A 26510-nucleotide genomic window follows, 5' to 3' on the forward strand; every position below is an offset into this window, starting at 1 on the left:
CCTCCCTCTCGCCTGCTGGGCTGTGCTGCTCCACCTGCCCCGAACCTTCTGGGGACCTCAGGGTCTGAGGAACAGTCTGAAAACCACTGGCTCCCCAGCGAAAGCCCAAAGGATAGCCAAGCAGGCCCCTAGCCCAGCATTCCCTCAGCTCTGTTACTTACGAATCAGCTTCTCAACTGCAACTTACAGTATTATTTACTTTATATTTTTTGAAGAAATCAATACACTTAAAAAATGCTTCAGGGGCCAGCCCCGTGGCGCAGGGGTTAAGTTCGCACATTCTGCTTCTTGGCGGCCCGGGGTTTGCCAGTTCAGATCCCAGGTGTGGACATGGCACCGCTTGGCAAACGCCATGCTATGGTAGGCGTCCCACGTATGAAGTAGAGGAAGATGAGCACGGATGTTAGCTCAGGGCCAGTCTTCCTCAGCAAAAAGAAGAGGATTGGCAGTAGTTTAGCTCAGGGCTAATCTTCCTCAAAAAAAAAAAAAAAGCTTTAAATATTCTGGTTAGCTTTGTCCTAATGATAATATCTGTGATGGGAATTGATGTGCTGGTTATATTTCTCTACTACACATTGAAATAAACACATAATTATTACAATAAAACATTATCCATTAAGTAGATGAGGTTAAGTCAATTGCCCAAGAGCCCATAACTACAAAGAGGCAGAGCCAACATTGAGCCCAGGCAGTTTGCCTCCAGAATCCACGCCCTTGACCGTCACCAGTCCTGATGTGTCAGCCCTGTCATCCCCAGGCTGTGATGGTTACTGTTCCTCCAAACCCCATTGTCAGGCCAAGTTTGCCACAGGTGTTTAAGCTGAAGATGACAGAACACAGCTCTTTGCAGGTGTGCTGTGGGAGTCAAGCCCAGCTGAGGTTTGCTTCCACGGCATCTGCCAGCTCTGGGGCCAACCTCCCCCCTCATAGGACAATGGCCTGAGGGCCACACTTCTGCAGGGCCAGGCCTTGGGGCTCACCCCCAGTCCTCCTAGGAGAGCCCAGGGCCTGGGCTGGGATAGCAGCGGCAGCCCCACCTCCCCTGCCCCACCTGCTGGGTGAGCCCCTGGCTGGAGGTCCTCCGGCCAGCCCAGGAGGCAAGGCCTTGGCCTTAGGCCTGAAACCGGAAGGCTGAGAAGCAGTTGGGCCAGCAAAGGGATGCAGGAAGGAGGAAGGGGTCCAGGCAGAGGGAACAGCACATGCTAAAGCCCAGGTGAGAGAGTGTGGTGTGTTTGCGGAACTGCTTGTGGCTGAGATGGCTGGAGCTGGGGTGGGAGGGGTGCAGGGTGGAGGCCGGATGTCCCTGCTGAGCGCCACACGCCCCCTGGGGGCCACCGGCCCATGGGCTCCTCCTGCCTCTGGGCGAGTGTGTGGAACGCCTCACTGTCTGGATTTAGAGTCAGAGACTCGGGGACAGTGACAGCCTCTCACGGCTCATCCAGCGCCCTCCCACCACGCGGCCTGCTGCCCACTCGCGCCCGTCAGCCCAGCCGTCAGGCCTCTGCCCGGTGCCCTCACCCGCCGTGACCACCCAGCACACTCCTGTGTTGCCTTCAGTGCCCTGTTGGGTCTTGTCCCTCCCTGAGGCCCATGCCATGTTCCTTCCACAATGCCTCGGGGCCATGTCTGTGCTACGTTGCAGGGCCTAGCACACTTCTCAGGGTTTTTCTTCAACAGTCTGTCTCCCCAGCAGGGCTGAGTCTTTGAGGACCTGGAAGGGACTCCATCTTGTGGCCCTTGAGCTGTGGGCTCAGACTTGATGTGCTTCCAAAGCCCCGGGGGATTCTCGGCACCCCCCCCGCCGCCACCCCCACGGAGCCCGGCTGTGGGCCCAGGAACCAACAGTGTTCTGGGTTCTGAAGCTGGGGGCAGGCCGGGCTGCCACGCACACGGTGCATCTTTGTTAACATGGAAACTGAGGTCCAGAGAGGTGGCCTGACCTGTCCAAGGTCACACAGTAACTTTGAGGTAGGGCCAGGGCTTGAGCTCTGCGCACCACCTTGTTGGGGGCGGAGGGGGGTGTTCTACCCTCTCCTGCCATCTGGGATTCTTTGGGCACAGCCTCAGGCTCAGGGCTTCAAGCCCACCCCAGTTAGGCCAGTGGGGTTTTCCTGGGCTTCTCCCTTGGCCCTGCCTGGGTTCTGGTGGCCCCCAGGGGGATTGTACCTTGAGCCCGCTCCCACAGGGCCTTTGCAGAGGGCACTTAGTTCTGAAGAGGAAGCCATTTTGTTTCCTTCTTCCTGTCCTCCCCTGCCCAGGCCCACTGACATAAGCCTGGGGACTGCCTCAGGGCCCTTGCATTAGCCAGCTCCTCCTCCAAACTATCCTTGCACCAGATCATTTCACGGGTGGTTCATTCTCACCTTTTACATCTCAGCTCAAAGCCCGTCCCCTGGAGGGGCCTGACAATCCTACCAAAGCAGCTGCCTGCAGTCCTGTTTACTGCTTACTGTCTGCAAGCTCCCGGGGGTGAGGACCCAGCACAGTGCCTGGCCCATGGCTGGCAGGCGCTCAGTTCACAGTGGCTGAGGGGAGGCATCTGAACCACAGGCAGCCCGGGCGGCGGGGCCCAGGCCAGCGGTAGGGGAGGCTTCGGGGTGGCAGGCAGGGTGGCTAGGTGGAAGGAGGGAGGGAAGGCCAGCAGGGCCCTGCCGGCCAGCTGGCCCGGCCCCTCCCTGCCTGCGCTGCTCCCCCTGGGGCGGGCGGCCTTGAGACAGCAGCATTGAGAGGGAGGAGGGGGAGAGTGGAGGGTCATCCATCAGCCGGAGACGTGGAGAGCCTGGGAAATCGAGGAGGCTGTCTGAGGCCCGTTCGCCAAGTGTCTGCCTGGCGTTCTGGGAGTCTGGGCACCTGGTGGGCAGGCGGCTGCTCCCACGGGGACGGGGAACAGCCATGGCAGCCCCAGGACCACCCTGGTGGAGGAGGGGGGTGGAGGCGGTGCTCCATGCCCACCTCCCCGTCCCCCCCCGTCCCCCAGGCACTTCAGCCTGTCATCCCAGAGGTGGCTAATTACCTTCTACAACCCTCACCCCTTTCGGCAAGGCAGGTCACTATTTTGTTTTAATTATTTTGAACTTCAATACACAGGAGTATAGAGATTAAAATAACAAACCCCAAAGCATATCCACCAAGATGAACGTTTTCATCTTTTTTTTTAGAGAGGTTTTTTAACTTCAAAAAATGTGAACTGTAACACAGAAAATTGCATGAAATGCAGATGCACAGCGTAGTGAATAGTTATAAAACAAACACCAGCATGATCAGCACCATTTCACCCCAGGAGTCATGAAGTGGAAGGTGCCACCCGCTGCCTGAGGGCCCTGATGTGTCCCTTATTCGCACACTTCCCCTGACCCCCTCACGTTCTCTTTTATGACACCGTTGTCTCGGTTTCCTGGTCTTATAAAAATATAAATACAATAAAACATTACAGATAAAAAATCCCCTTCCTGAGTCCCATCCCCATCCCAGGGGAGAGCACAATTATGAAACTGACGTATATCGTTTCCAGCTCCGGTTGATATTTTTACTATGCATATTTGTATTAGAGAAGTTTTGTTTTACAGAGTTAAAAATTTTTCATAAATGGCATTAATATCCCACGTATTATTCTGAAACTTGCTTTTTCACTGATCTCTCAACGCTCTCTGAAAAAACAGCTTTATTGAGGTTTAATTTATACACCATAAATTCAACGGTTTCAAGTGTATGATTTAATGATTTTTTAGTAAATTTAGAGTTGTGCAGTCATCAGCACAATACAGTTTTAGAACATTTCCATCTCTCCTAAAAAGTCTAAATGCTTTTTTGGGGTTTTCTCCCTTTTTCTCTAAATGCTTCTTGATATACATTTTAATAACCAGCCCTTATAAAGCTCCGACTGTGTGCCAGGCGCTGTTCAAGAGCATCACATACATCACTCATTTAACCCACCTCCGTAGGGTAAGTTCTCTTACAGGCAATGACACAGGGCATAGAGGGGTGAGAAGCTGCCCAAGGTCGCCCTTCTAGAAACTGACAGAGCAGGCTGCAGACCCAGCCGTCTGACCCCAGAGCCTGCAACTGTGCAGTCCCACTACACGGCCGCTCTGAATCTGTGCATTTTCCTGTTGTCAGCAAGTCAGGCAAAGCTTTCATCCTCCAGATGAGAGACTGAGGCTCAGACAGGCCAAGTGACTTGCTCGGTGTCCCTGGGCAGGGAATGGCAGAGCTGGGATTCAGAGCCAGGTCTGTGCGACTCCCAGGCCCCCGGGCCCTTTCTAGTCTCCTCTGCTGTTTTTCTTTTTCGTTACAGAGAAGAGAAAAAGGGAGAGAAAGGAGGAGGAGGATGGGTGGAAAGGGAGAGAGACAGATGTCAGGACCACCTTTTAAGCTCTTTTATGTTCATGCATATATATATCCACAAACACACTCACATGCCCACACGTGTACACATGACCGCGTGTACACATACTGCTGTGCACGCATCGGCGTGTACCTGTACAGGTGCCCATCCACACAGGTGCGCATAGTCAGCCACATGCACATGTGCCCATACATGCACAGTGTACTCGGCGATACACACACTCAACCGACCAGTCGGTGTTCAGAGGTCCTTTGTTGCTCAGAGTGAAGAGAATGTCCGTGTGTGTGTGTGTGTGCAGTGGAGTGGGGATGGCTCAGCCTTGCTGGGTCCCCTGGTGGCTTTTCTATCAGGGTCCAGGCCTGGGAAACACCCTGCTGGGAGGGCTGGGCCGCAGTACCCACAGCTGTGTCTTCCGCCGGAGTGTCTAAGTTTCAGTGCCCAGGAAACAGAGCTGGGCGTGATCTCGAGGGACTTCACCAAGCTGCTGGAGCCACAGGGCCAGGCAGGGTCTGCGTTGCCTGGTGTCAAATCCAACCATGTCTCTGCCCCCTGGCCTGGATGCTTCCTGTCCCCAAAGATCATTCCTGTGCCTGGATTCATCCGAACCTACACAGACCTGTGAGGGGCCATGGGAGCCCCATCAAAAAAGCAACACACACGTTGAGTAAGCGTGCCCTCTGTGCCAGACACATGGTCTCTCCACAGGTCCATGCAGGGCGCAGGGCAACGATTGGCATTTTAAAGATGGGGAAACCAAGGCACAGGGCCTTCTGCAGGGTCCTACAGTTAACAAGAGGTGGGCTCTGGATGCAAACCCAGGCTTGTGTCTGCTCCACCTGGCATGAGGAATCCCCAGCCCCAGCCCATGCCCCAAACCTGGACCCAGGAGTTCTGGCATCCAGCCCCAAGGCTTGGTCCTGCCTGGGGCTTTGGAAAAGCTGGTACGCTGACAGGTGTGTGATGAAGTTTTTACCCAGCCTCGGCAAAATGGGAAAAGCAGAGGACAACAGAGTAAGTTTTTCACAAAGTTAAATTTCTTTAATTTGAAAAAGATGGTCTTTTTCTCAGTTCTTTTTTCTTTCTTTTCTGAAATGAGGGTGATCGTTTACGATGGTTATACTTTTATAGTCTTACTTGGCGAGATAAAAATGTGAGCAGCTGCGCGCCAGCCCTCAAATCTGGCAGAGGTTCTCCTGGTTGACGGACCCCTTAAAGTTGATGGTCTCTTTGGGGTACCCACCCCTCGGCCCACCTCAGCCTGAAACTGGGACTTCTTTTTATCCATAGTTTCATATTTGTATTTGCTCAAACAGTCTAGTTGAGGAAATCCCGTCCAGGATGTTTGAAATCTTTATATGACCAGCTCCAACTTTGGATTGAGTTAACAACAAAATAGGGGAAAACTCTTTTTCTTCTTCAGCAGTCAAACTTCAAGGCGATTTCAACCTGGGAACTCAGCCAGCTCCTGGGTACTGAGGGAATCAAAGGCCTCTGGACAGTAAAAAATGTCTGGAGAACAGAGTTCAGCTCGGAGCCCAGGCTTTGGCTTTACCGCAAATTAAAAACAATGATCTGGTAAAGCTTGTTTATCTCCTTGCACCCTCCGGCTGCCGGCAGGTCTCCACGGGGCAGTGGGCAGCAGGCTTGGAAGGAGGCTGGGAGGGCCATCGGGGGCTGGTCTGCTAACCACAGCATTTAGGGGGATGGGGGAAGCAACTCCAATAACCTGGGGCCATTTCACGTGGGGCAGAGAGATTTTCTCCCCTCCGCAGCACCCAGAGTTGTCAAGCACAGTTTACAAGACACATATATGTTGATCTGGAAAAGAGAGTGCTCCCAGCACATCTCAGAGAGATTTCCTTAAACCTGGCTAAACAGCAATTGTAAAACCAAAAATGAAAACCCAAAGAGGCAGGGGAAAGGATAAACTTCAGTTATCTAGAAGCTTCAGAGAGAGGAGAGCACCCTGGGCTGGACGGAGGGAGGCAGGGGTCAGACTGGGCCCCCCCGAGTTACCTGTGTCATGTACATGCAGGAGCTCACCTCTCGGAGCTGCTCCTTGGGACGGGCCTGGTAGCCAGATGGCCCCAGGGTTGCATCTGATTGCAGTTCCCATCTTCCCTTGCTGGAGCTTGCACCCAGAACCTGGTAGCTATTCTGTGATCAGGGGGAGTGGGCACAACCAGAAAGAGCGGGTGAGTTAGGGCATTTACTGCCCTTCTTAGGAACGAGGCACCATTTGGAGCACGTATCATATATTATTTCACGTGATCCTCACTATTGTTATCTTCAGGAGACTGAGTCTCAGAGAGGTTAAGCTACTTGCCTAAAGTCACACAGCCAATTGGTGCCACAGCTGGGAAGAGAACACAGCTTTGTCTGACTCCAGGGTCTGGGCTTTCTGCCCTTGATGCCCCAGCCTCTTCAGCTAACTGGGGCAGGTCCTGTTCCCCCCAGGCTTCCAGGGAGGACACACCTGCTGGGGGTCAGCCGTGCCCCTGGCCTGGGCTTAACCTCACGTTCTCTCTCACCCCTGGGGCTGCACTGGCAGTGAGAGGCAAGCAGAATGCTTTCATTTCTCTTTCCCCAGGCACCAGCTCTGACACCTCCAATTTCTACTGCGATCATAGTGTTTTCTGAGTCAAGCAGGGTATAAGGAAAATCGCTCTTTCCCTGGAATAATTTATCATCTTGTTATTTCCATTAGCTGACTCTGTTTGAGCCTATTCCATGCTGAGCTGTTTGAATTCTCAGCCTGGAAATCCCTGGGCTGGGCGGGAAACGCTGCCTCCTGCTCTAGGAGCGGATGAGGGATGGCTCCCAGCAGACATGGGGAGGTGAGGGGGGGCACGGAACACAGTGGGGAGGGGGCTGAGAATCAAAGCCGAGGCAAGAAGCAGGGGCATTTTTGTTTCTTCTGACTCCAGAGGTGGGTGCATGGTGGAGTTCCACAGGGCTCTGCTGGGCTACGGGGCGGGGGTGGCAGAGGCCTGCTGGGACCCGTAGCCAGGGGTCCCATGGAGGGAAATCATTGGCAGGAATAGGGGGGGTTCCAGAAACCTAGGGAACTCCTAGAGCCAGGCCCTGGAGCAGGGCATGGAGTAAGATTGCTGGAAGATGCTGTTTTCAACAAGTTCAGCATCCTCAGGAGACCGTGTAGATGAGCACACGGATTAAAGCAGGGGCCTTGCGTTCAAATGCTCTCTCTCCCACTTGCTAGCTGTGTTATCTTGTACAAGTGGCTTAACCTCTCCCCAGCCTCAGCTTCCTCACATCTCCCTCCCAGCGTTGTGGGGACTAAGTGGGGTGCAGCGTGTGAAGAACTTAGTCTATCACCCAGCCGTGGCACGTGTGACCCAGATGTCAGCTGTTGAGGGTGACCCACTCTTCCCAGTGTGCCTGAGAACTTTCCTGGTTTGGGCACTGAGAGTCCCCTTAGTTGTGGGGAAACTGGGATGGGTGGTCACCCTGGCTGTGGTCTCCAGGCTCCTCAGATCCACAAGAGGGGCCTTCAACATCCACCTCAGTGTCCTGGGGAAGGCCAAAGCCTCTGCTAAGGTTGCTGCAAAATCCTGGGGCGTCAGTGTCAGCTTCAGCTCCGAGGTCTTGCTTTGGCTGCGTTAACTCCGTGTTGGAAATACATACAAGATCCTGAACCACAGGGGATCCCCATGTGAAATTCGGCCCCTTCTTGCCCCAAATCCATCTCCACGAGGCATCTGGGTGTGGAGGCCATGTTCTGGACATCCAGGGTGTGGGGAGGACTGGCTTACATCACCTGCCACGCAAACAGCATCAAGTGGAACCTGACACACCAGTCCATCAGCCACCCCCGCCCCCCGCTCCAGGACAGGTGGGCATGTGGGGACAGTGGGGCTTCACTCCAGGATCCTTGCCTCCCCCGGTCTCTCTGGCTTCACTCTCTGACCTCTCTTCCTTCCTCTAAACTCCTGTTCATTTCTAATCTCTCTTCTGTGGCTTCGGCCTCTGGTTGAACTGAGTTCTCAGGATCATGCACCATCAGCCTTAAAAAGCATTTTCCAAAACAAAGACAGTTCCCTTCCCAAGGGGAATTGTGGGGCCCCTGTTCAGATCACAGCAGGCGTGTTTCACGTGGAACCGTGTTGAATTATCTGTTTAGACTTGGGAGGCCCTAAGAGTTGGGAGAGGCCCCACTTGGGATCTGTTCCAGGTTGCACAGGTCACCCCTCTCTGGCTCTTTCAGAGACGGTGGTTCTGGGCTTCCAGTGATTTTTCTCTTGGTGTTTCAGGCCCTGAGCCCGGCTCAGCTCTCAGATCCTGCTGCTGCAGCTGCCGGGATGGAGTGATGGCCTCCTGTCCAGGATACACTTTGAGAGGCCGGCTCTCAGACCACAGCCCAGGGGAGGGATGCCACAAAGGCACAGACGTGCAGGGCTGGAAGACGCTGGAGCACAGCTGGTTCAACCTCTTCCTTGACAGGGACACTGAGGCTCACGTCCGCGTTACACACTCTGGAGGAGGCAGAGTCGAGGAGATCGAGTGATTCATTTTAAAACATTTCTGTGTGAATGAGTTTGAGTAAGTTCTGCTCTGCATACACCTTTAGGGGTGGCTGATTAACATGGGAAGTCAACCAGTCAGCCCCATCTACAAATCCATCTTCAGTGTTGCTTTATTCGTGTGGGGAACGTTGCCGTGGTTTGGATGGAGCGAATTTGTGAGGTTTAAGGTGGGGGGCAGGAGATGTTCGGCAAACTCTGGTGGGGGTTGCTGAAGCAGGCTGTGGGGCACAGGGAGCTCGGACCCTGACATGGGCTCTCACACCTTCCGCAGCCCCTCGGCAGTGGCCCAGCCTGGAGGGTGAGCCGGGCGGGGTGGGCAGCCAGAGGGCAGGAAGGCCAGACCTGTCACCCCCTCCTCATAGGCAGCAGCTGCTGTGGGGCCTGGAGGCCTGGCCTGGTGCCCAGGTTGGGTATTAACTGAGGCCCAAAGACCAGGTCCTCAGCAGCCATATCTGACTTCAACATTGGCTCTTCCCAGGGAGCCTGTCAGCTGCTTTGAATGGAGTGAGCCCCAAGCAGGGGACCCCACAGATTGTGGGAAGTGTAGGCTCCTGATCCGCTGCCCCTTCCCTAGGGATGGAGAGAAGATGGGCCCTGGACTTGAGACTGTTTCCATCTGCCCATCCACCCATCCTTCCTTAGGACAGCAGTCCATCCTTCTGTCCATCCTTCCAGATGTCTTCAATACACTGGTCCACATATCCTATCCATCCACCCATCTCTCCATCCACCAGCCCAACGCTCCATCAGTCTATTCATCTCTCCATCCCTTCATCCCTTCTTCCCTCCGTCCATCTGTCCTGTCCACCCACTCACCCATCTATCCATCTATCAATCCAGCGCTGTTTCTTGACAGCTAACCAGGGACTCAAAGTGAATGACTGTCTTTAAGGAGCCGGTGGGGGAGATGGACTCTAGGGAACCGGCTCAGCCACCCCTCCTCTAGAAGCAGAGCCTGGGCAGCGAGCGTCGGGCACTGATCTGAGCAGGCCCTTGCGTTGGGGGCAGGGAGGACAACACCTAGCTTTAGCCTCCCTTTTCCCCGTTAAAGAGCCTGGGCAGAGGGTGGAGGAGATGGCAGTCGGAATGAGGGAGGGAGGGAGAGGCTTCACTTGTCAGCTGCTCAGCAGGTACAGTCAGACTTAAAATGTCCCCAAAGAGTGTCTGCTGAGAGGCAGGGGGTGAGCACGCTGAATTATTTCTCCAGTAATTGGCACTGAAGAAGCGGCAGACATCCTGAGGTCTGCATCAAAGGGCTTGGAGCTCAGCCTGTCTCAGTTAAGACGCGGGGCAGCTTGTCGGGTCTCCTGGGGCCCTGTCCCCTCCCGCCTGCCCGCCTCCTCCCCCTCTTCCTCTCCACGGTATGATGGGGCACCGTGCTCTCCTTGGCTTTCTGCACAAGGCAGCCTGGGGGGTGGGGCTGGATGCGTGCAGCTCAGAGCCTGGCGTCTGCAGAGCCTCGTGCCAGCTGCAGAAGGGACAGGGATGAGGACACTGGAGCATCGAGGCTCTTCTCTGCAGGGGACAGCCTTGCCAGGGGCTCTGCCAATGTCTGCCCGGAATGGTCCTTCTCCCCATACAGTCTGGGCCAGGCCAGTGCCAGGTTTTCCTTTGGTCTCATCCCTCCCCTGGGCAGAAGAGCCTTTGCTGGCACTTTGGATGAGCAATTTGAACTGACTGGTCACACACATTTTGTAAACAGTTGAATCTTTCTGTGCCTGTGTGCATGGTGTGTGCATGTGTGTGTGGCGTCCATCTCCCCTGGCAAGGGCTCCTTCCAGTGCATTTCTGGCTGGTCCCTGGGGCCCCTCTCCCACAGCTGGGCCCACCCCTGGTCGCCTTATGCTAGAGGCTTCTTCTCTCTCCTCAGATGCAGAGGGCAGGGGTAGGGCAGCCTGGGGTGGAGGATCGAGACAGGTCCGGTTTCCAGCCAGCCTCGGCCTCCTTCCTGCCGTGGATCCCAGTGGAGAGAATGGGTCAAAGGGGAGCCCCTATGTTGGCAGTAGGCGTGAGGATGGGTCCCAACGTGCCCCCAGGACTTCCCATGCCACCACCCCCACCCCAGGGAGCTCTGGGGAACACGATCAGAAAACTTTCTATTTAGTTCAGTTCCCCCATCTCATAGATGGGGGGTGACAAGTGCAGAGGGCTGGTGGCAGGGCCAGAATGAGGACTCGAGTGCCCAGATGCCCGGTCAGGGGCTCTGGCCCGCAGCCCAGGCTGTCCCTCAGTAGAGTTTGAGGACTCTCTTTGTCCGGCCTTGCCTGTGGATCTGGCCATATTTAGAGTCTGTGCCCAGAAAGAACAGCCAGGCCAGTCGGGACCAGCTACATAATCTGCAGGGCCCAGTGCAAATAGAAAATGCGGGGCCCCTTGTTCAAAATTATTAAGAATTTCGAGAGAGTGACAGCAGAGCATTCAGCTGAGCTTGGGGCCCTGTGTGACTGCACAGGTCATGTGTGTGCCCCTGAGGCCACCACCGAGGCCAGTGGGATTCCAGCCATCGAGGGAGCAGCTCAGGTCCCTGGGTGGCTTCTGTTCCCCATTCCAGGAGCCCAGTGGGCAAAGAGACGCAGGAGGACAGCATCCCGCTTTAAAAGGGGAGGCAGACCCTCATGCACTGCTGGTGGGATTGCAAAACGGGGCAGCTGCTGGGGGAAAGAGAATGGTGGTTCACCAAAAAGTTAAACATAGCGCTACCATACAGGTAATCCAGCAAGTCCACTCCTAGGTGTATACCCAGGAGAAGTGAAGGCAGGGACTCAAACAGATCCGTGTGTACCCATGTTCACAGCAGCATTATTCATAAGAGCCAAGAGGTGGAAATGCCCCAAATGTCCATCAACAGATGAATGGATAAACACATGTGATATATACACACAATGGAATGTTATTCATGCATAAAAAGGAACTAAATTCTGACACACGCCACAACATGGATGGATCTTGAAATCATTGTGCTAAGTGCAATAAGCCAGACACAAAAGGACAAATGCTGCATCTTTCCCTTTGTATGAGGCTCCTGGAGTTCAAATTCATAGAGACAGAAAGTAGAATGGTGGGTGCCAGGGGCTGAGGGGAGGGGCCAATGGGGAGATTTTATTAAATAGGCACAGTTTTTCTGTTTGGGATAATGAAGAAGTTCCGGAGATGGATGGTGGTGATGGTAGCATGTGACGGTCCTTAACATCACTGAACTGTACTTAAAAATGGTTAAAATGGTAAATTTATGTTATGTACATTCTACTATCAAAAAATTTTTTGTAAAGGAAAGAGAGGCAGGCGGCGTGAGAAGACGAGACGGTTGTGGGGGGTGGTGAGGTGTGCTGGGGGCTGTGGAACTGCAGCCCCCCTCCTGGAGCTCAGGCGCCCTGTTCAGGTGCGGCTCCCACAGGAACCGCAGGTCCGTCCAGAGACAGCCGGGCTCCGAAGGCCCAGAGAGGCTGCTTGACTGATGGGAGCTCCTGGAAACCCTCTAACCCAAAACCACCCCACATCTGTCCACACGCGGCCGGAAAAGAAAGCCGCTTCCCTGAACCCACCCCGGGTGTCCCAATGAGAGAAGATTCACGAGAGCACCTGGGGGTCTTAGCCACACTGGGCCACAGGAGCATGACAGTGTCCAACATGGGGACAAAAATCTCTGTGCAGTGACTGAACTTTATTCTTAGTTGTTACATCAGCAGTGGGAAAATATCCCAATGAGACAAGGGGCTGACTTTACCCTATTTATCTAGAAGTTTCCATCTGCGCTGCTGACACAGCCTGGCTACCCTTCTGCCTGTGCCTGACTCTCCCTCCTCTCAGAATCCTGACTTGTTCTCACCCCTGCCCTGCCCTGCAGCCTCAAGAGCACGGTCTTCAAATACGTGCTCCCTGCATTAAAATACAGGCTGTCTTGACCTCTCTGGGCCTCAGTTTCCTCTTCTGTAAAATGGGAATGATAGAAGCATCTGCTTCATAGGTGGGCGAGGATCCCTAAGGCTCGGGGCAGGCGCCTGATTCAACAAATGGTGGCCTTGACGGATATTATGCAGCCAAATGCTTCCTCTGTCCCCAGTCCTGGCTCAGTGGAATCGAGGCTTGGTTTGTTGTCTGCAGACAAAGCAGTGTGAGGAGGCAGGGGTGGCAGGGGCGCCGCCTGGAGTCCTTGATGGGCCTCCTCCTGAACCCAGTGGCTCCCCTCTCCACAGCCTGCTGCAGCCTGCACTGAGGCAGAACACGGCACACGCTGCAGACAGTTCAGGGGAGAGGCAGGAACAGGCGGAATGGAGGCTGCAGGCTTCTGGGAACCTTGAGATGTGATGCTGGAAAGCAGGCAGATTCTCATTAGGGAAAGATGCCAGCCCCTGCTTTGTGAGTGGAAATGGTCCTCACTTGCTGGGTCCATTGGAGGTGAATCCACCGTGGGTGCTCTTTGCTCCAGGGCTGAGCAACAGCTGGGGGCAGCACTTCTGTCCAGGGGTGGGACTCAGCAGCAGGACTTGTCCCACAGCCTGTGGGAGGCCGTGTTTTTTCTGCCAGCCTGGTCCTCATCACCTGGCCACTGTTCCCCTACGTGGGTCGGTCTAGAGGTGTCAACCCAAGGAAATGCAGGTAAACTGGTTCTACCAGATCAGTGGTTCTCAAAAGTCTGGTGTCCCAACCAGGAACATCAGCATCACTTGGAAACTTAAAAATGCACATTCTCAGCCCCATTCCAGAACTTTGAGCCAAAAGCTCTGGGGTGGGGTCCAGTGATCTGGACCTAACAAGCCCACTGGGTGATCTGATGGTGCAGGAGGGCAGGGGCCACCACTGCTTTGTCCACTGCTGAACCTCAGCCTCTAACAGTGCACTTGGCACCCGGCAGCTGCCCAGTAAACAGCAGATGGATGACTGACTGCGAATGAGCACCATCACTACCCCGAGGGAAGAGTGTGAACATTGACCTCGCCCCAGGCGCCACGCACCACTGCACTCACCTTCTGACGTCACCCAACAACTCGGAGGCAGGCGCCCCGACTGAATTTTGTGCGAGTCATAACTAAGAGCCATGGGAGGAGTTTTACAGGCGCTTTCAGGTTTTTAATTTCCACCATCATCCTGTGAAGGAAGTATTACCCTCATTTTACAGATGAGGAAACTGAGGCACAGAGTAGTACACGTAATTTCAGGTACTAAGTAGTGGAGCAGGAATTTGAACCCAGGTGTCCAAGTTCATGAGCCTTCCACCTGCTGCCTCTTTTAGGGGCTCCTTAGGTTAGCTGGTATTTGGGACAAACCAAGTCATTTCTGCGCTCCCTGAATTTTACAGATGACACAGAACACCACTCTCCCCTGACGTCCCCATGAAAGGCTCAGCTCCAAAACTTAACTTGTAAGTTGGTTGCTTGAGACACAGAAAGCAAGTTTGTAAAGAAAGGATTTCTCGGTTCCCAGACCAGCCCACAAAGAACTCAACTCCAGAGGCAACTCTCAGACCCCCATGGGGGACCTGCATTCCATCTCGCCCCCGAAAGCTGAGGGCTTCCGGGATAACCCCGGGATGAAACTGCTTCAGAACCCGGCAGCCCTGTGACACTTCTCTAGGAAACACATGTGGAATTAGCCCTGGGCACTGCAGGGACCAGGTCCTTCTCCTGGACTGGGTCTGCCCAGGCAGGGGATTCTGGCGGGGCTGAGCGTGGGAGCTCGCGCCACATCAGGTCTGGGAGTCTAAGGGGCTTCTGTCACTTAGAGCCAGAAGGCGCAGGCAATAGCCCCTCACAGCCGATATTTGGATATAGGGACCTCTGGGGCTGTATTTCCTCTGCCAGCTGGGTCCTCAGGGCCTCCCTGCCTCGCTCGCCTACTATAGCCTCAGGGCACTCACCTCCACCCCATGGGTTTATCCTGGGTTTGATACGTACTTTCCCATTTTAAAAATCCCATTGTTAGAAATGTAACCTAGCATAGAGTTTAAAAAGGGCAACTGTGCCACGAAGTTTACAACATAGGCAGCAATGCCCTGCCCCCAACCAAGTCCCTCTCTAGGCAACCCTTAGAACTCTTAGCCGCTTCTGCTGGGGTTTACCTTGGATCTGAATCTCACGCCGATTCTATTTCTTGATTTCTCAATTTTATATGTCATTACAAACTATATTATATATCATGATATATTATAAAACATCATGATACCATATACAATCTCCCCAACACACATATGCTTATCCCTGTATATTCTTGAATATCTCCTCCGTCCTCACGCTCTAATCTGGGCTGGCCTTGGCCTCACACAGCCACCCCATCATCCTGGGGATTCTCTTTGCTCCTCTCCTGTGTCAGATGTCCAGTTTCCTGTGTCCCTGGTATCCCCCTTCTGGTTTTCTCCCTTGTTTGGTTGGGGCACATCCTCTAGTAGTTGCCTGAGAAAGAATGCATGGGAGGTAAATTTAAATAAAATTCACATCTGAAAATACCTTCCTTCTACCATCATTGAAATTTGGCTGGATATAAACCTAGACTAGAAATCAGTTCCTGTCAGAATTCAGAAGACCCTGTGTTCTGCTTCAAAATCTGCTTTGAGAATTTCAATGTCATTTTAATCTCTGATCCTTGATATGTGACCTGTTTTTTTTCTCTTTGGAAGGTTTTAGGATTTTTTTTCTTTAGTATTTTTATACTGGTGACCTGAAATTTCATGCTAAGAAGTCTTGCTTCCTTAAATTTTTTTATTTTGGAAGATTTCAGACATATAAAAATAATACAATAATAAAATATAAATATTACAGATCCATCTATCTATTGGTTTAAACATTACCAATAAAGTTGAAACCCCTTCTTAACCGCATGTCTCTTCTTCCCAAGAGATATCGTGAATCTGTTGTTTATCCTCTATACACTTTTCTTTATTCTTTCACTGCATAAAATATATGTTAATATGTATCATTTTTGCATGTTTTAAAATCTCCAAATAGATGGTATCATAGTGTATTTTTCTGCCATCTGTCTCTTTGCTCAGCGTTGTTTGTGAGATCTATCTATGTTGAGTGTGGTCGCCCATTTTCATCATTGCACAATATTCCATTGTTGGAATATATCATGATTTTTGTAGCTATTCTTTTGTCGATGGTATTTGGGTTGTTTCCAATTTTTAGCTAATCAAAAGGTACTGCTCTAAGCATTCTGTGTGTGTCCCCTGGAGCCCACGTAGAAAGGTTTCTGTAGGGAAATGGTTCTCAGCTCTGGCAGCACACTGGAGTCACCTGGGGAGCTTTACCAAACCTTGATGTCAAGGCTGTGCCCAAAATTGATTAAACCAGACTCTCTGGGGGTGAGTCCGGTGTGAATGCTTGTAAAGCTCCCCAGGGGATTCCAATGAGCAGCCAGTGGCGCCAACCACTGCTCTAGACCAGCGCTGCTTGAAGTGTGGTCCCCCAGCCAGCAGCAGCGGTATCACCTGGGAGCCCCTGAGACGCACACGCTCAGCCCCCGGCCCAGACCTAGTGAGAGAGAATCAAGACCTCAGGGGACCGGTATTACACTGCGGCTGCTGGCCACGCGCATCTTCATCTACAGGCCTTGCCACGTGGCTGCTCACAGTGGCATCCGTGGTCCACACGCTGTGGGTTTGTCACTGGCCCGGTACTCGGTGGGTTCTCCCTCTATGGAAGCTCGTTTCCTTCAATGTAGGAAATGTTCTATTATATTTTTAATTTTCCAGAGTTTTAACACTTCTTTTTAAAACATTACATTCTTGTCCTGATTCATGGGTACAATCTCTTCAGAAGGCTGCTCTCTGACTCCTTTCTTCTGTGTATCGGGGTCTCTGCATTTTAGGTTGTTGGTTTTGGTGAAATGTTGGCGCCCTTGGCTGTTCTCACTATGAGTGAGACACACCAAAGCTAAGAGGAAGCTCTGTACACGTGGACAGGACTTGTGGACTGGGGGATCTCACAGTGGTGACTGGGCAGACTGGGGAATCCCCAACGTCAGGACCTGTCCATCTTTTCTCTTTGGTCAGTTTCCCAGAAGAAACTCAGTAAGGTGGGAGGATGGGGAACAGGCCTGGCTGTTAGCAGGGTTGGGGGCTGAGGGTCTCCCCATTAACCATTGTTTTACCCCAGTCTTTCTCTGGGCTCGGGGTCCCTCATCCAGAATCTTTCTAGTTCAACCTTGGCCAGCTGTAAAACCTGCGTTCCTCCAGGGTCAAGGAAGGGCAGTCATGGGCCATGTGAGCTGGGAGAGGGGACTCGGGGCTCTAACCACTCCTTCCAGCCAATACTAGTTCCACACCCATCCTGAACTCCCACCTGAGGGATATGTGGTCCCTCCAAGTTCTGAGCCCTTGGAGGATTCCGCAGAGCAGAGGGGCGGTGTGTTCTGGGTTGGCTTTCTCCCTTGTAGACACTTTGGGGAGTGGCGGAAGCTGGCACTAAACAAGTTATATTCTCCCATCTTCCAGAGTTTTCAGACCTCTCTCATCTGCTGCCACCTCCTCTCCTATGCTTTCTGTCTTTCCGGTTTATGCCATTTTAGTGCGGGTTTGGAGGGCAGAGGAAATACGAATGTGTTCAGTGCACCATATTTAACCAGAAGTCCTTGTCCATTTCAAAAACATTTCTACATTTGTCCATATAAGTGTGCATAACTCATTTTGATTGTATGTATACTTGAAATTTCTTTATATAGATGACACTGTGTTTTCCATTCAACATTAGGTGGGGGAACTCTTTGAACACACATAGATCCAGCTCATTCCTTTTACTGTGGCCTAGGACATGTTTCAGGAAATCAATGCACCGTATTTTCATCCATCCATTTCCCTACTGATGCATCTCAGAAACAGGCGATTGTGGTCTTTTGATCAACACACTGGCTCAATGCAAATTCTAATCTTTATTGTTTTTATTCTGAAGCATAACTTGCCACAGGGAAACAGTGAGTGTCTTTACCGTCTGCCAGTGGCAAGGGCAAAAATGCTGACGGTGGGGGCCTGGGAGCCTGCAGAGAAGAAGGCCCTTCGAGGACGGGGTACGGGGAGGCGTGGAAGGAGGGGCAAGAAGGACGGGAGGGTGTGGACACCAACACACACATGCACACACACACACTCTCTCTTTCTCTTCAGGAAAGGGTTTTCCAGAAGCATTTGGCTGCACTCTGAATTATACACTTTTCATGCCAAACCAAACCTCCTGAAGAAAAGTGAATTAATGGCTTGGGGGGGCCACATCCTGGCTGGGGACTCAGCTGAAGGCTGCTCTTTAAGGAGGGAATTCACAGTATTCCCCAGAACCCTTCCCAGCTCCACCAGCTGAGCAAAACCTGGGGAGGCCAAGGGAGGGATCCCAAGAAACCTAACAAAGAGCCAGGCTTCTACAGCAGCCCCTGGGCCGGCCCCGAGTGAAGTGGGGACGCTGCTCCCACGGCCCAGAGAGGCAGGGAGAGGGAAAAGGCAGGCAGATCTCTCATCCCCTTGCTCTGGGCTCCACCGCTCAACTCCAGGGGCCAAGTCCAGCTCTGAAGGGTAAATGCTCAGGGTCGGAGTTCTTCTTCCATTAACACAAATATGGAGAGACCCCACCTGGCCCCCTCTGAAACTGCAGTGCATATGAGAAAGCCCCACAAGATGGGTCTTCCCTACCAGTCAAACGCCAGACACGTGCAAACTTAAAATGAAAACGGGGTAGCCTGGGAGTGGGGGCAGGGGAAAGGACAATAAATTAAGGTCACGGCTGAGTGGAACAGCTAGGGGTGGGGAGAGGAGGGCACCCAGGAGAGAAGGGGTGCAGAAAGGCACTGGGTGGGGGAGGCAGACTCAGCCCCCCAAACACTGGTTTGTTGAGTCAGAGGTCATGTCCCACAGGGCTGGCCGGCTGAGGGCGAGTCAGGAAGGAGCCGGGAAGGACCTGGCTCTGGCTTTCTCTCTCTCTCAAACTCTTCCACTGGAAAGTCTGCTCCAGGCACCAAACAAGCCTCCGCCCACAGCAGGCAGAGGGGACCGTCGGAGCCCACACCATCAGAGGGGCCTTGTCCAGGTGTGCCTTTTGCCTTTGGGGGAGAGGAAAAAAAAGCCACTTATAGGGTTAGCAGAGGCAGAGTTCCTCCCCGGTGACAGCTTGACCTTGGGGAATGAGATGGAGGTGACAGCAGGGAAGGAGAGCTCCTTGCTGCAACAGCCCCGCACCTGAGGCAGCTTCTTGTCTGAAACTAACCAGGGGGCTGCCCTGACGGCTGGGGCTGGCGCTCTGGGCAGGGCACCTGTGCCCTGGGCCCGGCTCTGCTCCGCTTAGCTGCGTCACCACAGGCAAGTCGTGCACTCCCTGTGCTTCACTGTGCCCATCGAAACCCGGGGCAATCAACACAGGTGATCTTAGGATGCCAGAAGGAGCAGATGGGCATGGGAATATAAAACTTGCCTCCAGGCTGATCCTTTTCAAGTTGTTTCTTAAGCCCTGGAACCCTTTCTATGCACTGGGCCACACGGCCTTCCCCATCTATTACTGGACATTTCCTGAAGACCTACTTAGGGCAGGACCTCCACATGGCTGCGGCATTTTACTCTCCCTGCAACCCCGTGAAGGACACGATGTGGTCCTCACTTCAGCGATAATGCAACTTGGTGCAGAGAAATAATAGGTTGAATCATAGTGAATTGCCAATATTTGACTATTTTTGATCTATAAAAATGCAACGTTATATGGTTCAACCTGATGGTTTGTCCAGGTTCACATGGCTATGGGTGGCAGGGTTGGGGCTAGAACTAGGGCCTGCTTGAGCCCAAACTATCCTCTGTGGAGGAGGCTGGAGGGAGGGGAGAGACCTCGCGCTCCCTGGGACCTGCCCACCTGCTGCCTCTTACATGCCCCGCCCGGAAGCTTCTCTGGAACCATCACGACAGGGGGAGGGGGAGGAGGTGGGGTGGAGTGGAGGGGATAGTAGGGAGGATGAGGAGTGGGCGATTGCTCCCATGAGATTTCTTGCTCCAACGAGATTTCCTGGTGGGCAGCTGCCAGCGGTCTCAGGGTCCTACAGAGAGCCGCTAGCCCCGTGCCGCTGGGGGACCAGCTGCTGCACTGATCCACACGTGCGCAGTGCACGCCCGTGGATTCTCCGGCCAGGCCACACAGGGATCAGGTCTTTCCTGAAGGAGACTAGGGTGCGAACCTGCGCTTGCACAACTTTCTCTGGCTCGAGTGTGAGGAGACGTCCCCCTGCCCACCTCCATCGCATGATGAGCTCAGGATGGTCAGGCTGGGACGGCAGGCACGGGGCGGGGTGGGCAGCTGGATTCCTGCCCTTGGTTTCCACGCCTATCAAATGGGGACAACAGGCCTCTTGCATACGCCTCCAACAGAATGAAAGTTGACCCTGGAGGTGCAAGGGCAGGCTGGGGGTCCAGGCCGCCAGCTCCTGGAATTCTCCATGTGGGCCTGCCCTGTCTGGGCTGTTTTGGGTGAGTTGATTCGGCTTCCTCAGCTACATGGCGGGTTTCTGGAGGTCAAGGACTGTCCCCCACTGCACCCAGCCCAGGCTGGGTGCAACAACGGGGCTTGGTGAGGCCTGGATTGCCTGGCACATAGTAGGTGCTCTCAAAACAGGAGTTACTGTGACTGTTACGGAGACGGGGAAATGCTTTGAAAGATTACGTGTTTTATAAAACCAAGGATGGTAACAACCACTGTTAGTTACTGAGAATGGGTTAGGGATGGTACCATATTATTTTGGGTTCCTCTCTCTGTTCACTGTCGGCAGGGGTGGGTCTGGCTCACCTGTTCCCCCAGTGGCTGGCACAGCGCTCAGTAAACACAGAGAATTGAAAATCTCGTCTACTACTCTCCAGTTCTGGAGGACTGAGTGAGAGAGGAGGGCTGTGGGGGAGGGGGAGCAGAGAAGGAGAGGAGGCAGCTGGTTAGAAGGGGTGGTGTGGTACTCACCGGCGCCCTTCGGGTCCGGCCAGGGAGGGGTGCCCCCCTGCAGGTCTGCAGAGCCCATCCCAGTCTCGCTGGCCAGGCTGCTCTGGCTCCCCGAGAGGTGGCTTGGGGGGCGGCTGAGCCCCATCTTGGGTGACTCCACCCTGCCACCTGCAAGAGACCATGTGTGGGCGAGAATGGCTCAGTGCTGGGCGCCCTTTAGACCTTGACCAGAGAGGGAAGATTGCAGCCCGACAAGGAGCTCACCTAAAATCTTTGCTTTGGGATCTGTGACGGGTGCCTACGGGACTGTCTGCCCAGAGCCCCTCACCAGGGGAACTGCCACCCCCGCCCCCACAGGGTTGCCGTGTTCTAGCAGGACCCCACTCCCGGCCACTGCTGATGGGTCCAAGACGTATAGAGGGAACTGAATGGGCCCTTAAGTCGTTTCACTTAAAGAATGAGTAAAGGCACTGATGTGAAAATTGGCAGTGAAGAGCTTTCCCTGCCTTCACAGAACGAGGGTGTGTGTGGGGGGATGGGTGTATATTTCAGTTAACCCAATGGGGTTCTTAACTGCTGCCTTTTACAACTAAAGAATCCTCACTTAAATGTGGTCGTTAGTCCTTGCCTGGCCAGGAGAGCAGAGGTGGGGCCTGTGATACTGCACGCCATCCTCTCCCATCTCCTGGACCCACTTGGTCACAGGTGAGAGTTGACGTGAAGGGAGGGGACCACAGCTATGGTGGTGGGGAAGGAGGGGAGTGTAAGACCTGCCCTGGAAACCAAGGCTGGCAGGCGAGTTTCCTTTACACTTTTCTAAGACAGAATCTTTGGCCTGAGGGGCCCAAGAAACCATCAGGTCCAGGGCGAGTTTTCATGTCTTGTGTCACCTCCACGTATTGATACTGACCACTGGGAAAACTGCAGAGGAGGATTCTGAGGCCACATCAGGCTCTGCGGGAAAGAGTATCATGATCAACTAGTAATGTCTGCCACAGGCACAGGAGTGGGAATGGAAGTATGTGTGCCAGGCATGTGCCATCTCTGATCTAGCCCCAAGTGCCATCCCCAGCAGGAATTCCTTCCAGGTGAGCTCAGGCAGGAGATCACTCAGCCTTGGTCCCAGGACAGCACCCTGAGGCATTTCATTCCAGTTTGGGGCAGTTATTATAAAGCTTTCTTACACACTAAAATCAGCCTCTCTGAAACGTCCTTCAGATATCTCAGTTCTAACCTCTGGAGGAACTGAGTGAAGCTGGTCCTTTTTCTGGGACGTGTCTTCATCTGGGTAAAGGAAAGGAGAATGTGTCCCCCAGGCCATCTCTGCACTAGCCTCAAGGCCCCGGTTAATTCTCTTTCATAGTCAGGGCCACAGAGGAGAGCTCGGAGACGTTAAATTCAGACGGCACTTTGGAGACCACCTGCTTCATCCCGTTTGTGCTAAATAGAAGGAACCAGAGGCCCAAGAGGTCATGGTGCGTGTTCGGGGCCCCGCTGCAGTTTCCAGGCAGAGCTGAGCTAGCCCGGGGAGCTCTCTACCTGATTTTCACAGCTCTCATCATTCACGAGGCAACATCTCCTCTGGGATGCTCGCAGTGAGCTTGGGGACGACCCCAGGTGTGCAGGCAGCGGTGCGGGGAGGCCGGTTGGACCTGCCCTCCATCCCCCTGCAGATACACCTGGGCCTCCTTTCCGCCTGCTCTTCAGCGGTGCTAAGACTTGAACTCCTTATCGTCCCCACCCCCAGCCCACTCTCCTCTCTGGTCTAGAACAACTCTGTAGACACCAGTGTGGGAACAGCTGCCCAGGTGTGGTCACACCACTCTGCACCTGGGGCTTGGGGAACAAGCAGCATACTTCCCACACTTACCTGACTCTCCCCAGGCTTTGTCACCTCTTGAGTCTCTGACTCCAGTGGGCGGGAGTCCGTCATCCAGGCTCGAGGAGCTGAGATCGGAGTCGCTGTCACTGTCACTGGAAACCACTGGAAAAGACAGACAACACAGGAGGTCACCCCTAGAGCCACCACCAGCAGACACGTGTAGAGGGGGCCAGGGAAGGACCTCAGCCGGCCCTTGTGTTTGCGGCTTGGGAAACAACGGCCCGGGGAGGGAGGGTACTCCTTCCTGCCCATCAAAGAGGTGAGTCCTGGTGTGAGGAAGCCAGGACTCAGGCTCAGCACGACCAGCTCCAGCAGGGAGGGCTCACCCCCGGCCAGCCGTCTCCACACGTCCCCCTTCCCTGCAGCAGAATCAGAGCCCTCTTGCTGTGGGAGAAGCTGATTAATCCCTTTGGTGCAGGCACAAGTGCGCTGAGGCTTCTGCCTGGCAACGCTTCAAGGTGCAAGGCCCTGCAATGATGACAATTCCAGGCCTGGCCGATGCTGATGGCACGCCCCAGGCACTTTATACATGGAAGATAGGAAAGAGCATTATCCCCATTTTACAGGTGAGGAAACTGAGGCATCTGCCAGGGTGGTCTGTGGAGGAGTCCAGTTTCTAACCCCCGCAGGCTAGCTCCACAGCCTGTGTTCCTCACTCTGCTTCCACTGGAAGAACTGAACTGGGAGCCAGCAGGCCCAGGCTCTCATCCCAGTTCATCCAGTAACTCGCAGTGGGGTCTCATGAATGAAGAAGGGAGCCAGGCTGAGGAGGCTGGAATCCCAGGAGAGGGGGGCCTCACAGGGAGCGCCCACTGTGGTAGAAATCCTTTTTTCTGGACTGAATGGGACCATGTTTGGCTGGTTAATCAACAGTGGGAGTCATAATACGGGATATATCCATACGTTAAACATTCTGTTTTAATTGTAAGCACGGAAATGCACATCCACTCGCCAGTCCTTTCCTGGAGGGCTCAGGTGCTTCTTTGCACTGGGCCCACACGGTCTTTCACATCTAAACTGCATCCATATCGCCTTGTCTGTGGTTCCCAGATTCTGCGTCTTTCAATTGGAGCAGAGCTTCAAGACACTGGCAAAGCCAGATGAGTGCAGAATCTTCTTTTTTTCCATTTTTCTCCTGTTTTTTACAGTTGTCCTGCCCACACCTAATTCAACAGCTTTTTTAAGCAAGTGGCTGCTATCAAGACATCCCAAAGCCTTGGTTTTAATGAAACAACTCCGTGTCTTTTCATCTCTTTTCAATAATTTACATAACATTGAATTAAATGATGTAATTACAAGAATAAGGATCACTGCACAGAAAGGTTTGGGATCACAGGTCATCGCCAGCTCCCACAAGTGACCAACCAAGCGGACAGATGGGGCAGGCCAGTGTGTTCTGCCCAGGGAGTGGAAAATGCTGGTGACGGAGGGGGTTACGAGGGGTGAGCGCTTTCTGCTGGGCACTGTGCTCGGTGTCTGGTGAGCATTAGCTCAGTCAATCTGCCCAAGAACCCTCGATCGTAGGGCCCTGTCTGGGGGGAGATGAGATTGGAAACGGAATCGGTCTCTACCAAGGGTGGCTAGTAGGTTTCCTCTGACCCGCCAGGCCCCTTCTGGAGCAGTGGGCAGGGGAGAATCCTGAGACCGCTCAGCAGGAGGAAGAGCCTGGCGGGTTAGAGAAACCCACTGTGAGTATAGGAGGGGAAATGGTGGGACCTATGCCATGTAGCTTCCACCCAGATCTAGAACCTGCCGGAAAGCCTTCATGCCTTCTTCAGCCTTTCAATGTCATCTTTTGGCTAAGGGAGTCACAGGTCACAGAACCAAGCAGCCAGAGGGGTTGGAGCTGGCTCACCATTTCAGCTCTAAGATTCTCTCCCTGTGCTTCCTTATAAGCAGAGTGGCCGGCACACAGTAGGTGCTTTGAGAAGCGCTGGTGACTAACTGGCTCTTCCTTCTTTCTCATCCCCACATCGTGCCAGTTTCACTTCCTAAATGGTTCTTGAATCAGTGGCCTCCTCACCACAGTCGCTGCTCTTGCTTAGCCCAAGGCCTCATCGCCTCCAGCGTGGACTCCTGTGACAAGCTCCTCCTGATCCCCACCTGCAGACACCTCCCTCTGCACAGCCAGTCCTCCCTCTGCACAGCCGGGGATGCTCCAGCTAACACACAAATCCTGGAGGACCCCTCTTTAAAGGCTCCCCCGCAACTCAGGATCAAGCCCAAGCTCCTGCCCTCTGTCTGCTTCTCCAACCTCATCCCACACAACCTGCTCTCCTCCCCCAGGCTCCTTGAGCCCCACACGGCTTGCAGCTCTTGCCAAACTGACGCTCAGCACCTCCCGCAGTGACTGGCTTCCTTCTGCCCAGAATGGCCTGCCCATCACTCCCCTCCTGCCTCCTTTTGGGTACCACCTTCTCCAGGGAGCACCCCCCCACCCCCATCACCTGCGCCTGGCTGGCCGACCACCCTGTGCATTTGTTACAACTGCATCAAGCGCTTTCTGCTTTCGGCATTTGTGTCTGCTTCCCCAGCAGACTGTGAGGCTCCTCGGGGGCAGGGGCCAAATCGCATCCTTAATGAGGCTGGGTGGTTCCCCTCCCGCAGAGCCTGAGCCACGTGGGTGAGGCGAGAGTGGTGCTAACGTGACAGTTCCCCGCTTTTCCTTCCTGTCTGCTCAAGGATTTTGCCTTTTTCTGCTTTCTTTCCCTCCTCTGCTCTCAAGGAAGAGTTCTGTGTTGGCTTTTTGCGCTTCTGTGACATAGAATCAAGAGGAGATGGGGACAGGGAGGGGCTGTGGTCCGTTTGTCCCCTTCACGCTGTTTGAGAAATGCAAGTAAAGGCCCGACTGACTTTGCAATTGCTTTGCAGGTCCTGGCCTGGGTTTCTTTGATCATGAATCCACCAAGTGGACCTCACGGGCATTAGTTTTATAAGCATTTACGTATTTTTGACTCACTCGCTGACTGACTAAACACCAACCCCGTGGGTCCCCGGACAAAGGAAGTGGGAGGTGGGCAGGATGCAGCAAGCAGCTCCCCATGTCTCCCTGGGGGCAGCTGCAAAGGAATCAGGAAGGACTCTGCCCTCCCCAAATCCCAGCAGTAGGGATGGGGTGGGGGTCCAGCAGCCTAAGCAGTGAGAAACCCCTGAGGAGAGTGTGGTGACTGATCCCCACATTGGTTCCCCCATCTCTCTGTCAGAGATGCTTATGGGTGATCTATTCATCCTTCCCGACTTGGCATGTTCCATCTCTCCCATGCTTGTATGCAGGATCTTTGTAATTCTGGGGCAGGGCAACATGGGAGTCCAAGATGTTGAAATAATCTGGATCCTTCGGTGATAATGGGCAGGTCAAAGGACACAAAATACCAAGTGCTCAAAAGGAGATGATGAGAAAGGATGTCCCAGGACTTGGGTTATGGTGGCAAGCTCATTTATCCCATTTCCTCACTCTCCTCCCTGTTATGTCATCTGTCATGTGGGGTCACAGCGTTGGGTTGGGAGTGGACTTAAATCACAAGACTGTGCCGTGCTACATTGGGAGAGCAGTTTTTGTTGTGAGGGATATGTCTTGTCCAAAGCATCAACCCTGGAGGTGGGGTTTGGGTGCCATATTGCTTGGTTCCCATGTGGCGCCTACGCTGCACAAGGTTTAGGAAAAATAGAACCTCCCCAAGTTACAGTCAGTTGGCTTGTCCTTTGTCTCCTTTTACAGACCCCCAAAGGGCCAGAGCAGTGGAAGGGAACAGCCCCAGATGACACTGAGCTCACACAGGCGTCACAGGGCAGAGAACCAGCCAGCCAACGAGACTCGTTCCTTTCAGATGTGTCTCCCTTGGCTCAGGCATCTTTGCTCATTG

At 53.6% G+C, this 26510-nt stretch overlaps 1 protein-coding gene across 18 annotated transcripts in view; it reads right to left on the reverse strand.

Moving 5' to 3' along the window:
- Positions 1–17729: 17729 nt before the first annotated feature.
- RPH3AL (rabphilin 3A like (without C2 domains)) overlaps positions 17730–26510 on the reverse strand; it is a 142589-nt gene continuing 133808 nt past the window's right edge. For all 18 annotated transcript variants that reach the window (XM_044744521.2, XM_070482647.1, XM_070482644.1 and 15 more), the window contains 3 exons: positions 22636–22749; positions 20787–20933; positions 17730–18900 (listed from right to left, as the gene is read on the reverse strand). In XM_044744521.2, coding sequence (XP_044600456.1) covers positions 18869–18900; positions 20787–20933; positions 22636–22749 — 293 coding nt within the window. In that variant the 3' untranslated portion in view covers positions 17730–18868. The remainder of the gene's footprint in view (positions 18901–20786; positions 20934–22635; positions 22750–26510) is intronic.

The sequence above is a fragment of the Equus asinus genome, chromosome 13 (genome assembly GCF_041296235.1).
Source record: "Equus asinus isolate D_3611 breed Donkey chromosome 13, EquAss-T2T_v2, whole genome shotgun sequence".
Classification (NCBI taxonomy): Eukaryota; Metazoa; Chordata; class Mammalia; order Perissodactyla; family Equidae; genus Equus; species Equus asinus.